The sequence below is a fragment of the Mastacembelus armatus genome, unplaced genomic scaffold, assembly GCF_900324485.2.
Source record: "Mastacembelus armatus unplaced genomic scaffold, fMasArm1.2, whole genome shotgun sequence".
Lineage (NCBI taxonomy): Eukaryota > Metazoa > Chordata > Actinopteri > Synbranchiformes > Mastacembelidae > Mastacembelus > Mastacembelus armatus.
Genome location: NW_022872866.1, coordinates 981,411 through 994,916, shown reverse-complemented (window position 1 = coordinate 994,916; position 13,506 = coordinate 981,411). Strand labels below are relative to the sequence as shown.

At 40.9% G+C, this 13,506-nt stretch overlaps 1 protein-coding gene across 1 annotated transcript; it reads right to left on the bottom strand.

Moving 5' to 3' along the window:
- Positions 1–581: 581 nt before the first annotated feature.
- LOC113140174 (NACHT, LRR and PYD domains-containing protein 12-like) lies at positions 582–13,403 on the bottom strand. Its single transcript, XM_026323936.2, has 11 exons — positions 13,161–13,403; positions 12,399–12,524; positions 12,252–12,299; positions 10,089–11,841; positions 9,815–9,985; positions 8,976–9,149; positions 5,133–5,306; positions 4,567–4,740; positions 2,834–3,007; positions 1,447–1,493; positions 582–1,269 (listed from the first exon to the last, which is right to left on the bottom strand). The coding sequence occupies exons 1-11, from the start codon at positions 13,204–13,206 to the stop codon at positions 713–715; spliced, it is 3,444 nt and encodes a 1,147-aa protein (XP_026179721.1). The 5' UTR covers positions 13,207–13,403; the 3' UTR covers positions 582–712.
- Between the last annotated feature and the right edge of the window lie 103 nt (positions 13,404–13,506).

The following is a 13,506-nucleotide window of genomic DNA, read 5'->3' as shown; positions in this document are numbered from 1 at the left end:
TTTCATCTTTGATGCAATGTCATTACTGCTAAATACAGTTTTTCTCTTAAATGTTTTGGAGTTGACCTTTGGCTTTAAAGAATGAAGAATGTCATATACAGGTTATAAACAATGCATATCTAATTTTTGGTCTTTTATGGAAAGGCCATATTCCATATATGTTTAATGAGCACTGTTTTTATTTAATTTTAATTTAGAATATTTTGTATATTACAATAGTTTTACTAAATTACACTTAAATTAAACCCAATAGATTTTAAAACTAGACTAAAACTAAAACAAAGCAGATGACTAAAATATGACTAAAACTAAAATTGCATTTTAGTCAAAAGACTATGACTAAAACTAAATTAAAATCTGCTGTCAAAATTAACACTGATTGTATGTAACAGAGGCAGAGCAGGAGGACGTCCAGCAGATGTCTCATGGGCTTGGTGCTGGTCTGGAGGAGCTGAAGCAGAATGTCTGGTCAACAGTCCAAAACCCAAGATATTTGATTCACTATGACACAAGACTGAGACAAAATGAATGTAAAAAGACTCATCAGTTTTACTAAGACATAAAAACAACTCTTATAACAATTATGTCTGGAACTGTAAATTTATTGTCATGTCATATTATTATTTCCAAAATGCCTGTACCACAGGGAACTGGGCAATCGAATGCAAAAGGTTGTAACAAGCCTGCACATTTGTCACTGGACCCTGAGCTGTTAATACTGGCTAGAGCACTTAAACACAAGTGAACACAGAAATACTGAAGAACTGGATGACAACAACCAGAACCCAGGATACACAGGCTCAGTGAATGTGGTGTTGAAGGTGTGGAGGTGGGTCAGTGTGTCCGAGGAGACTCTGTAGAAGGTCACAGTTCCAGCAGGATAGTCCAGGTACACTGCTACTCTCCGAGAGGCCGAGGGAGTAGAGTAGAGGCCTGTTGTTTTCTTATTGTGACAGACAGAGTACCCATCATCAGAGCAGGACAGAGTCCAGGACTCCTCAGTTTGTCCAAACCTGCTGTTAAAACTGCGTCCTCCCTTTATGATCCCTCTGTATGTCAGTGCTATATTAACCTTTCCTTTCCACTCCACCTCCCAGTAACAGCGACCAGTCAGACCATCTCTGCACAGCAGCTGCTTCCAGTGATCAAACCTGTCGGGATGATCAGGATACGGCTGCTTGTTGTTCACTGCCGTCACCTTCCTGTTGTTATCGGACAGTTTGAGGTTTGTGTGTGCTGTGTCTGGGTCCAGTTTGACTTTACAGACCCCTGATGGAGAAACGAAAAGCAGCAGCAGTTTTATCATGTCACCACTGATTGGTTCCTTTACTGCTCCATTAACAATGACACATTTATTTGGATCTTCTCTCAAACTGAGAATTAAATGCAGACACACGAGCTTTAGAGTTAAACAACATTAACGTGCTGCCTTTTTCTAACACTTACACTTCCTCTGACCAGGCTTCAGTCTCTGCTCTCCACCATGGTCCAGCCTGGAGGAACAAACAGACAATGAGTCTTCAGAAGACTAACTATTAATAATCTGCATAAAACTGGAAAGACACTGAATGAATTCAGCCTGATTTTAACAATTAGTCACATCTAATTTGTGGCAACACCAAGGCAGATAAAATCATCCAGGCCATCATAAATAATTTATTGAAGAACTGGGAGACTGACAGTGTTGATGTTAAGTGCCTCTACCCTCAGCAGGAGGCTGAGGCTAACACTGTCCTGATGAAGGATTTTTGGCCAAAGGATCAGAACCCTCTGATCCTGGACACAGACTACACATGGTGGCGCTGTCTCCAAGAAGATTCCTCTCAAAAACTAGCTGCTGAATTACGATGCTGATAGAATTACATTGAAATTCCTTTCTCATCTTGGATGCGTTTCTACTAGTGCCACCTTCTGGTTACCAGATCAAAAACCACACCTGATTGGAAATGAATAAATTAAGGCATTAGGAAGACAAAATGTGCACAAAAGCAACTTATTAGAAATATTGCTATTAAGTACCATCCAGGATGTATTATTGACTAGTATACGATTCAAATCAAATTAGTTCTGCTTTGAGTAGAGCCCAGCTGTTCTATGACCATCTTGATGTCCAGAGTCAGTTCACTCACATTGATTCAGAATCAATACTATTGAAGTAATCTGCCATCATTAGCTGAAGCCGTGAGTGTGAAAAGTAAACAGGGCTACAGTGTGTTGCTCCGTCTCTCAACGCTTAGCTGGTCACAGATGTGCCTGCCTATAAACCGGCCTCATAGGCAGCGAAATGGGCCGATGCCGATTAATTAAAATGTGCAAAAAATGGCAGATTAATCGGCTCAGCCGATATATCGGTCGACCTCTATAAAAGTGTATTCAAACTTTGGACTGGTAGTGTACTTCTGGAGAAGTTATCAGTCAATCATTCAATGTACAGTCCATCACAAAAGTAACCAATAGCATTTACTGGCAGAAACATCCATGACCTCACCCTCAAAACCTCCCCTCATGTCATATCTTGCCCAGAAATGTCAATTGAGCACAGAGGGTGGCTGAGGGAAATTCACTTGGTGCGTGAGAACAACTATCAAATGGAGAGGGGAAAACATTTGAGGAGGGGGAAAAAAAAAAAAAAAACACAGTTTGAGCATATTACTATGGTAAACATACACGCAGCTCTTTCTTTGTATTTGATTTGATCTCAGATATTTGCACATGCAAACTGCTAAAACAAGCAGGTCCATATTTTCACCCTGTGTTTTTGTGCCATCTAGTTGTGACAGCGATGTAACCTCCTCAGCTTCACATGCAACAGAAACTGTCCCACTGTCCATACCTGAGAGTTTCCAGATTACAGTGTGGATCAGCCTGTGCAGCAAACAGAAGTTCCTCTCCTGAGTCTCCTGGATGGTTGTAGCTCAAGTCCAGCTCTCTCAGATGGGAGTGTTTGGATCTCAGGGCTGAGGCAAGAGCAGCACAGCCTTTCTCTGTAACTTGAGAGCCTGAGAGTCTGGAGACAAACATACAAAGTGAGTTTTCTCTCAGTTAAGCATGACTTCAGGTTTCAAGTTGGCAGAAATGATGAAGAAAAAGTGGCAGTTTGAACTATCTTTCCCAAAACTGCGCCAAGTAACAAGATGTAGGCAGAGGGGAAGTTGAACTTGCAGGTGCTGTTCCCTCAGTGTCGGCTGAAGCAGTAGCTGGTACCACTGGCACCAATAGCAGGAGATTCTCAATTGGGAAACACTTCCTGTTCTTGATAAGAACTGTTTTCTTGTATTAACACTCGGGTCTGAGGGGGTTTTGAGGCCCTGGACAAAAAGTCTGATAACACTGCAAACAGCACAAACTGGGCTACAATAATATGTGAGCAGCAAGTTGTTTAGTGTTTAGGCATGGTTTGTGAAAAACTAAGTTTTTTAAGTCACTGAAATAAGATCATAAAATACAAACTGAACATTGGTTCACAAGACTTTGGAGAAATGCATTTTGTAGTGTAAAGTGTTTACTTCACAATAATGTGAAAGTCATCGTGTTCACTAATTCACAGAAACCAATACACTGATTTAAATTTTCTAAGACACTTTTGTTTAGAAAGACATATGCAGGAAGGTGTGTCTGAGCATGAATAGTCACATGATTTACCTGAGAAGACAAAAGACGCACTCAAAGACCAGACAAAGACACGCATAATGAGCCTTTCAGTCAATGTGGCTGAGAGGGGATTAGTGCAGCACAATACAACACAATGTAGATCCAAACGTTCGTCATCTCAGTCATGTTTTTACTTTGAGGAGAAAGTAAACTATTCATCTTTGTCTGGAATACGAAGCACTTCTTCCCCTGCGTAACGCGCCATCATCCAAACGCACAGAAAAAGTGAGTAAATTCTATGATGAAGTTTGACGTTTTATGTCATTTCTCTGGGTCGTGCACATAATTACCTGGTTCACCTCCGATTATTTCCATATGAACAGTGCGCTCAGTGCGAGGCAGGAAAAAAATTAGCTGTAATGAGGTGAGACAGGAGAAAACGTACTTCTACTTACGTTCATACGGATTAAATAAAAAGTGACTTGAATTGTTTAATTGTTTCATTTAAAAGAAGATAACATTAATTTAAGTTTGTTTTGGCCACAAAACGCGCCAGCGCGTTTGTCGACCCCTGAGGGTTAACTGTATAACTTTATAATGAGTCAGTGCAATCATCAGAATAACTTAGTATTATGTCCTACTAGCATATTAGTTATTAGATTGTTTTGGCTGGCTGTAAAAGTTGAGACCCAACATTTTACTCTGTTATGAAAAAGGTGCTAAGCAAGTATTTACCCTATGTTGGTATTTTTTTGATGTGGAAGTGAAATTTTACAGAAAAACGTCTCCTACCACCAATCCAGGGAATTTTTATCAAAATATGAAATACTTCAAACTGTCATATGCTCTTTAACAAATGACAGCATCAAATTCCAGCAGAAAGATGGCAAAGTCCAGGTAATTTAAAGAAGGTATTTTCTTCTCTCACTGATGTTAAAGCCAACAGTAAAGCTGAACAAACAGAGGTGATCTGACCTGAGAGCCTCCAGTCTACAATGTGGACTCGTCAGCCCCTCAGACAGAAACTTCACTCCTGAGTCCAGGAGGTCGTTGTTGCTCAGGTCCAGGTCTTTCAGGCTGGAGGACTGGGAGCTGAGAGCTGAGGCCAGATCTTCACAGCTTCTCTCTGACAGTTCACAGCCAATGAGTCTTAAAACACAATACAGAAGTACATATAAGACAACATTAGTCTCTGTATTTAGCATAGTTGATTACTTGTAATGCAAAGTACAGTATGATGCTTTAAGTTCTTCAGTGGCTCAATAAATCTGAAACCAAAATCATCTATCATGCAGTTTTGGAAGAAACTGTGCGATTTGACCGTGGCACAAATGATATTGTTGTTCTTCTTGTAGCACACGGCTCACACTTCAGTTCAATCTGTGCATGATGGCAGTTTAGGAGCTCAACGAAATTCATACCGGAGCTGGATACCTGTCCCTGACAGACATGAATCAAACAACAGATCTGATGGAAACACCAGGGTCTGGGATGTGAATTTAGCTTTAGAAAGTTTGTGTAGTCTTGGTGCCTGTCCATACCTGAGAGTTCCCAGATGACAGTGTGGACCCCCCAGCGCAGCAGACAGAGGTTTCAGTCCTGACCCTACTCTGTGGTTGTAGCTCAGGTCCAACACTTTCAGACTGGAGCAGCTGGATCCCAGAGCTGAGGCCAGAACAGCACAGCCTTCCCCTGTGATCTTACAGCCTGATAGTCTGGAGACAAACAGCAGGGATGGAAATCCGAGAATGAGGCCTGATGCTGCAGTTTGATTAGAAATTCAATTAATTCTCAGTCCAAAAGGAAACATAACAGCTGTTTAGTTAATTGATCTTTATAACGGTCTCTATCTGACCCTATCTGAGAAAAAAAAACCCAACAACCACCTGCAGAAGGTACAGAGAAAGAGCACAAACTACAGAAGAGAGAGGGCACAGAGAGAGAAGTTTGTGAGAGCCAACAGTGGCCAACAGAGAGGAGAGGAGGCTCAGCATATGATGGGAGTCCTCAGGCAGTCTAGGCCTATAGCAGAATCACGAAAGGATGGATCCAGGTCAAAGCTTTTGGGACTTTTCCACTAGCACTACTCAGCTCCACTTGACTCCACTCATTTTTCTGGGTTTTCCATTAGGGGATAGCTCTGCTAGCAGGTACTTTTTTAGTACCTCCTCGACCGAGGTTCCAAGCGATCTGAGTCAATACTAAAATGTCACGTCAACAGACTGCAGGCCACTGGATGGCCAGGGAGTGACATCACTGGAAGAGTCATAAGTGCAGCGACTGACCACATCTGACAAGAACGAAACCTGGCATTTTTTAAAAACCAGCAACAGAGACGATTTCTTTTCCCATTTTTATAGTCTTTAGCGAGGTAAATGGCTAACGCTACTCGCAAAACAACACAGTGGTCCTACGCAGAGGTGCAGACGTTTCTGTCGAGTCGAGTAGAGCCAAGTAGTGCTAAAAATCTGTCACGGAAAAGGGGCATTTGTCAAAAAGGAAGGTTTTAAGTCTAGCCTTAAAAGTACAGAGTGTCTGCCTCCAGAACCCAGACTGGGAGCTGGTTCCACAGGAGAGGAGCTTGAAAGCTAGAGGCTCTGCCTCCCATTTTACTTTTGGAAACTCTGGGAACCACAAGTAGATCTGCACTCTGAGAGCGAAGTGCTCTATTGGGATAGTATGGTACTATGTAGTCTTTAAAACTTGTTTCCCACCCCAGGCCCATGCATGGGCCCAAAACTGTATTTCCATTTGTATCACCAAAGATCATCTGACAAACTTGAATAAAGTCAGACAAACTCTATATCCTTTTAAAGCAGAAAGTCTCACGATTCAAATGGTATAAAGCAATTCAGGATTGAATTATCATAGCAACAACAGTTTCTTAATGTTTAACAAGTGTACAAATGATGGAAAAATGCCACTTCTTACCTTTGCTGATGTGTACAGATCCACACATGTACTGAAACAAGTGCTGCATATCATTTTTTTCGTTAGAATCCAGGGAACATATTGCATCAGTGTTTTTCGTCCAAAAGATGTATTATCCTTGAGTAAAAGCCATAATACCATCGTCCTTCACTTTTCAGTCCTCATAAAAAAGTTTTAATCCTGTTCATTTTACGGTCGATTTCGCTGTTTATTCACTACAAACAGACAGACAGGCTGTTAAGCTTCTGTGACTCACGAGCCCTCAATCAAACTTGTTCGTTATGTTTTACAGCGTAAGACAGTACAAGAACATTTGTTCTGAGTAACGACTCAGAACAAAGCCCACCCAGAAGGAGAGAACAACTTCTAATGACAGTAAAATCAGCCAGTTGCATTGTTTGTCAGTGATGACTGACGTATGTTGTAGCCAATGAAAAGCCCACACTGTGCGGTGGGCGAAGGGGAGGCGGCATTTAAAGGGCCCTCAGCCTTACTGTACCATTTCCCTAACAACGCTGGGCACACAGTAGGCGCAGCTACAGGGGTCATATTACATATTTTAACCCTCTGGGGTCTGAGGGGGTTTTTGGGGCCTGGACAAATTTTGACATGTCCTGACATTTGTGCTTTTTTCAGTGTTTTTTAAACATATTAATGTCTAAAGTCTAATAACACTGTAATCAGCACAAAATTGGCTACAATAATATGTGAGCTTCAAGTTTATACATTATTGTGTTTTTGAGAAAAAAGTGTTTATGCATGGCTAGTGAAAAACTACAATTTTTTACTCACTGAAATAAGACCATAAAACACAAACAGAACATTGGTTCACAAGACTTTGGAGACCAGCATGTTGTAGGCTAAAGTGTTTACTTCAGAGTGCTGTGAATGTCATCTTGTTCACACATTCACAGTAAACAATACACTGATTTAAATTTTCTGAGACACTTTTTGTCCAGAAAGGCCATATGCAAGAGGGTGTGTCTGAGGATGAATAGTCATGTGATTTACCTGAGAACACAAAAGACGCACTGAACGACCAGACAAAGGCGCATAATGAGCCTTTCAGTCAATGCAGATGGGACGGATTAGTGCTGTACAATACAACACAATGAGGAGCAAACGATCCTCATTTGAGTTAAAATCAGTGTTTTTACTCTGAGGACAAGCTAAACTATTTGTCTCTGTGTGGAATGTAAGGACACTAGGGTCAATATGTGTGTGTATGTGTGTGGGTGTGACGGATGCGAAAGTGGGCGTGGGCGTGGACGTAGGAAGCCTGTGGATTGGACTTCCGGGATTGGTCCAACACTTTCCGGAAGAACGATAAGATGCTGCTCAGGAGAGCTATTCTCCCACCTTTGCCATTCCCAGCTATTTTGATAAAGACTTCGTTTTCGTAAATTAGTTAGTTAGAGATTAGGTTTTGTTTCGTTTTGTAGGTTTAGTATTGATAGTATTTTTCGTTGTTTAGATTAGAAATACTTAGAGATTTAGGCTACGTTTGTGTTTTGTTTTCTCCTGTTTTGTTTTAGGAGTTTCCAGGCTGACGACCTGTGATTTTGTGTTGTTTCTTTGGATTAGGTATTATAGGGCTATTTAGCGTTTTTGTTATTTGCCATTTGTTCGTTTGATATCGTAGGGCTAAGTCTAGCGTTTTTGTTTAAGTAGGGCTCACGGAGCGTTTTTGTTTGAGTAAGGCTAACTTAGCGTTTGTGTTTTGTTGAACATTCTGTATTGTATTCTGTGTTTTGACAGAATAAATATTCTTGTTAATTGTAGTTCGTTCGTGTTTGTTGAGAGTGGAGGAGGTTTGGAGGAAAACTCCACAATCGTGTTACGCTCCGGCAACCCCTAGGCTGGGGCGTAACACTTTCCAATGACTCCAAGGTCATCAATATAACCCTTAAAATGTAAAGACAACAGCTAGTTTAATTTGGGTATGCGCTGTTCGGCACTGTGCACAAAAAAGGCTGGGGTAACTAACAGGTATGAAGGAGCTTGATCATTAAGGAATTTGTATGTGACAAGAAGGATTTTAAATTCTGGATTTTCTGTTCTGGATTTTACAGGGAGCCAGTAAAGAGAAGCTAATATAGGAGAAATATGACCTCTCGTTAGTTCCTGTCAGGACACTGGCTGCAGCATTCTGGATTAAGTGTTTATGGAGTTACTGGTACATCCAGATAATAATGATTTACAGTAATCTAGCCTTGAGGTAACAAATGCATGGACTAGTTTTTCTGCATCATTTTAAGACAGAATGTGATGGCAATATTGTACAAGTGAAAGAAAGCAGGTCTGAAGATTTGTTTTATATGTGAATTAAAGGAAATTTCTTGGTCAAAAATAACTCCAAGGTTTTTACAGTAGTGCTGGAGGCCAGGGCTATGCCATCTAAAGTAGCTATATTACCTTTCTTTTCTCTGAATTTAAAACAAATGTGTCCTGACCTGAGAGCCTCCAGTCTACAGTGTGGACTCTCCAGCCCTTGAGACAGCAGCTTCACTCCTGAGGCCTGCAGGTCATTGCCACTCAAGTCCAGGTATTTCAGACTGAAGGTCTGGGAGCTGAAAGCTGAGGCCAGAGCTTCACAGCTTCTCTCTGACAAATCACTGCTAATGAGTCTAAAAAAAGTACACATTTGACAAAAGACAACATTAGGTGCTGTGTGAAAACAGAAGAGAAGGAATGACTTAAGGTGAATGCTTAAATTGCAAAAGGGACAATTTTCACATTTAGTAAATCTCTTCAAAGTAACAATTAAATCAGCCAACATACAACATACAGCCCAATAACTGTTATCCACCTATATTAGTCCCATAAAATAAACATAGTTGAAGAGATTGTTACAATCGATTAATCGATTACATACCCATGGTATGTAGTGACCCATGATGACCCAGCACCTAACTAAGACGATTTAACGCCAAAAAATAACAGAGTAAATTCCTGTTTAAACCTAAGGACATATGTAAAGCAAAAGCGCTCTGACTTCATTACTGCAATGATGAAAGCGAAGAGCTATGGGATAATAACAACCTACTGATCCTTCCAATAGGTGAGTAGAGACCTATTGAGCCATAACTATAGTCTGAAAAGAAGCCTAAACTGCTACCCAGGTGGAACAAATCACAGTAAACAAGATTTTGTTAAATGATGGATGTATTTACAATTAGTTTTCAATAGCAGGGATGAACAGTCATTATTCCATTAGAGAGACAGTTATATGTGTTAAATATAACATGGAACAATAAAATGAATGTGCCTGGAGGTAAAGAGATCTTATTACCTGAGTGTCTGGAGTTTGCAGTTGGGACTTCTTAGGCCATCACACAGAAGTTTGATGGAGTCCTGCAGCTCATTTCCGCTCAGGTCTAACTCCTCTAGACCAGAAGACTTTGAGCTGAGAACTGATGAAACATACTCACAACATCTGTCAGTGAGGTGACAGTCATTTAACCTAAAGAGAAAAAACTGCTTTAACCACTCTGTCCTCTGCCTCTGTATTTTAGTACAACCTGTGAACTCCAGAGCAGTTGGGTTCCTTCAGACCAAATACTTACAGGGCTGTCTTTGCTGCTTTCAGCACCGGCACCAGCCTCTCCAGAACTGCATCTGATCTGTCGTAGTCCTTCAGGTCAAAAACATCCAGGTTTTCATCAGAAACAAGCAGCACAAAGGCCCGAGCCGACCAGTGTGAAGGTGAAATTTTACTAACATCTCCTGAGCTTTGGTACTTTAGAACTTGCTCTACCAGCGACTGGTCACCCAGCTCATTTAAACAGTGGAACAGATTAATGCTCTTGTCAGTGTACAACAGTTTCTTGATCTTCTTATGAATGTAGCTGATTGTCTCCTTGTTGCTCTGTGATTGGCTTGGTGTAAATCCTATTTTCTGAAGAAGCTCCTGATTCTTGTCCTGTGACAAACCAAACAGGAAGCGCAGGAACAAGTCCCATCGTCCTTGATAGCTATTTAAGGTCAAATCCACTGCACTCTCGTGAAGAGAAACAACAGACCGTTTTGCTTTGGTCTGTACTCTCACTCTTGTTCTTCTGGCAAGCAGATTATCTCTGCTCTCAGTGAAGGTCTCCAACACATACAGAGCTGCCAGAAACTCCTGAACAGTTAAATGGATGAAGGAGTAACAGTCCTGTCTGTAAAGACCATGTTCTCTTCTTATGACCTGTGTACAAACCCCTGAGTAAACTGCAGCTTGTTCCAGATCAATCTTACAGTCTTGCAGATCTTCCTTACTGAAGATTAAGTTTCCCTTCTGCAGCTGCTCAAATGCCAGTTGTCCCAATTTCATGATCAGGTCTTTGTCTGTTTCCTCTTTCTCATAATGCTTCTCACGTTTGCGCTGAGTCTGAATGATCAGGAAGTGCATGTACATTTCAGTCACAGTTCTGGGCAACTTGCTTTCCTGAGTGTTGGCCAGGAGACTCTCAAGAACTTTGGCTGAAATCCAGCAGAACATTGGGATGTGGCACATGATGTACAGGCTTCTCAACTGTTTGGACTGAAGATGACTGATGATCTTCTGGGCCTTGTCCCCAAATTTCTTCTGAAAGTACTCCTCCTTCTGCTCGTCATTAAAGCCTCGTACCTCGGTCACTCTGTTGAAGTGCTTGGCAGGAATCTTGCTGGCTGCGGCCGGTCTAGTTGTGATCCAGATCGAGGCTTTGTGCAGCAGGTTCCCTTGGATTAAGTTGGTTAGCAGGGCGTCTACTGTTGCAGTCTGGGTAATGCTGCGGCACCCCTTATTATTCTCAAAGTCCAGAGGGAATTTGCTTTCATCCAGACCGTCAAAGATGAACAACACACTTGAACTATTGTAGTCTGATCTTTCCAAGTCATTCACTTCTTCAAAATTGTCAGTTATTAAGTCCTTAAGACTACGGGATTCATCTTTTATTGAATTCAAGTCTCGGAAAGTGAAGGGAAATATGAACTGAATATTCTGGTTGGCTGCTCCTGTGGCCCAGTCATGAGTGAATTTCTGCACAGCTACAGTTTTTCCAATGCCAGCAATTCCCTTGGTCAGGACTCTCTGGGGACGAGACTCTTCCTCTGCTAAAGGTTTAACAATGTCATTGAGGTCGATTTTCCTCTCCTGACTCGTTCTTCTCTGACATTCCAGCTCAACCACTTCATGTTCTCCATTAACGTCCCCACTGCCTCCTTGTGTGATGTAAAGTTCTGTGTAGATCTTGTTTAGAGAAGTCGATGATTCATCATTTGTTTCTGAAATCAGTGCTTCTGTTTTATTTTGAAGGTAAGATTTTAGTTCAGTTTGGCACCTTTGGATATTTTCTGAAAGATAAATAAAATTATGATTTTATTAACATAATTTTTCTTTTCACATTCCAAATAAGCACATACTGTTTTCAAGTGTTCAGACAACCACAAAAGGACCAGACCCAAACCACACTGGGTCTACCTGTATCTTGGTCAGATATTGGAAAGCTAGTAAGTAAATTAGCATTTATTTAAAAAGTAAAACCTCCTGCCAAGTACAGGATGGAAAGATGACAGGAAAGAAAAACAGGTGATGGTCGCTGACTTCTCTGAATGTGGAAGTCACACTTTCAGGTTTAATTATCACATCATCATCATAATATTTATTTCTGCCTCCCCTTTAATAGCAGTAAGGTAAAGGTTTTTGTCATTTCGTTACAAAATATCTGTTGATGGGTCATATCTGTCTTTAGACACAATAATACCTTTGGTTTTAGCAGCATCAGCCTCATTTGTCTTGGCAGGAAACTTGCCTAAATCAGAAACAGGAACATCTCTTGAGAACCTCACACTGATTAATGCAATCACACAATTAACCAGAAAGAGCTTCATAAACTGAGGTCAATATTTACCATATGGGTTGTTTACAATGATGTTTACGTCACCGTTCACATGAGTACCGATAATCTGAGGTGCAATGCAGACACTTTTATCCTGGGCAGTGGCTGTGATGTTTGGTGCTTCCCTCTGAGCTGCAGCTGAAAAAAATAAAGCTTGGTAAAATGTGACAGGACAACTCAATTTTTAAAATATTAGACAAAGTCTTTATAAAGTCTTTATCCTGTTATTACTGATAAACCCAACAAAGCAATTTTTTCAAAAGACCCGCCACATTCTACTTCTGATTGTCTAGTAATGTTAGTTTGGGTATGAACTATATCATAGGAAATGGATGTTGTTGCAGCCAAACAGGAAAACTATATAAGCTGGTAAACACAGAGCGGAAGCCTGTTGCTGAGTCAGTTTGACTTTGCACACTTCTGACACCTTCCGGTGTTAACTTAATGAGACCTGTAAGAACATCTCCCCTGCTGATTAGAACCAGGCAGAACACAGGGCCACTGTACCAGAGGCAGACTGACAGAAGTCTGCCTTACTTCAAATTTCCATTCCCCTGACCAAACAGGTTGAGTTGGGTCTGAGTTGCAGTAACTTATTATATTATCTCAACTATTACCTCCTTTCTGCCTCTAGACTGGCTGTTCATGTCTTGGTTTCAGAAAGTAAAACAAAGGAAAACATTCCCCCATCACTGTTTCTCTTGCTTTTCTGATGCCAGACTGCATATTAAGAACTCAGTAACATTTACTAAGGAAAGTAAACAAGACTCTTACCATAGCGTGATCCATCAGGAGGCAAATCCTGGACAGTCGCTTCCATTCTGCATTTGCCCACGCAGCTCTGCTGACTCTAAATCTACAGAATAAACCTCACACAGAGAATAAAGCAAGTACTTTTAGATTAAAAAGCCTCCATTTCCACACTATGAGTAAGCAGTTATTGAGAGGAAGAGCACAAGACTTTGCAGATGAAATGAAAGTCAAAACTCAAAACTGTTTGAAGCTCAACTGGTTTGACTTTGTGAAAGCAGGAAATGGTTTTATTGTGGTACCACCCACATTACTCATCACTCTTCTTTCTTTATACCCATGAAAATAGAAGATAAAAGGATTTAACCGT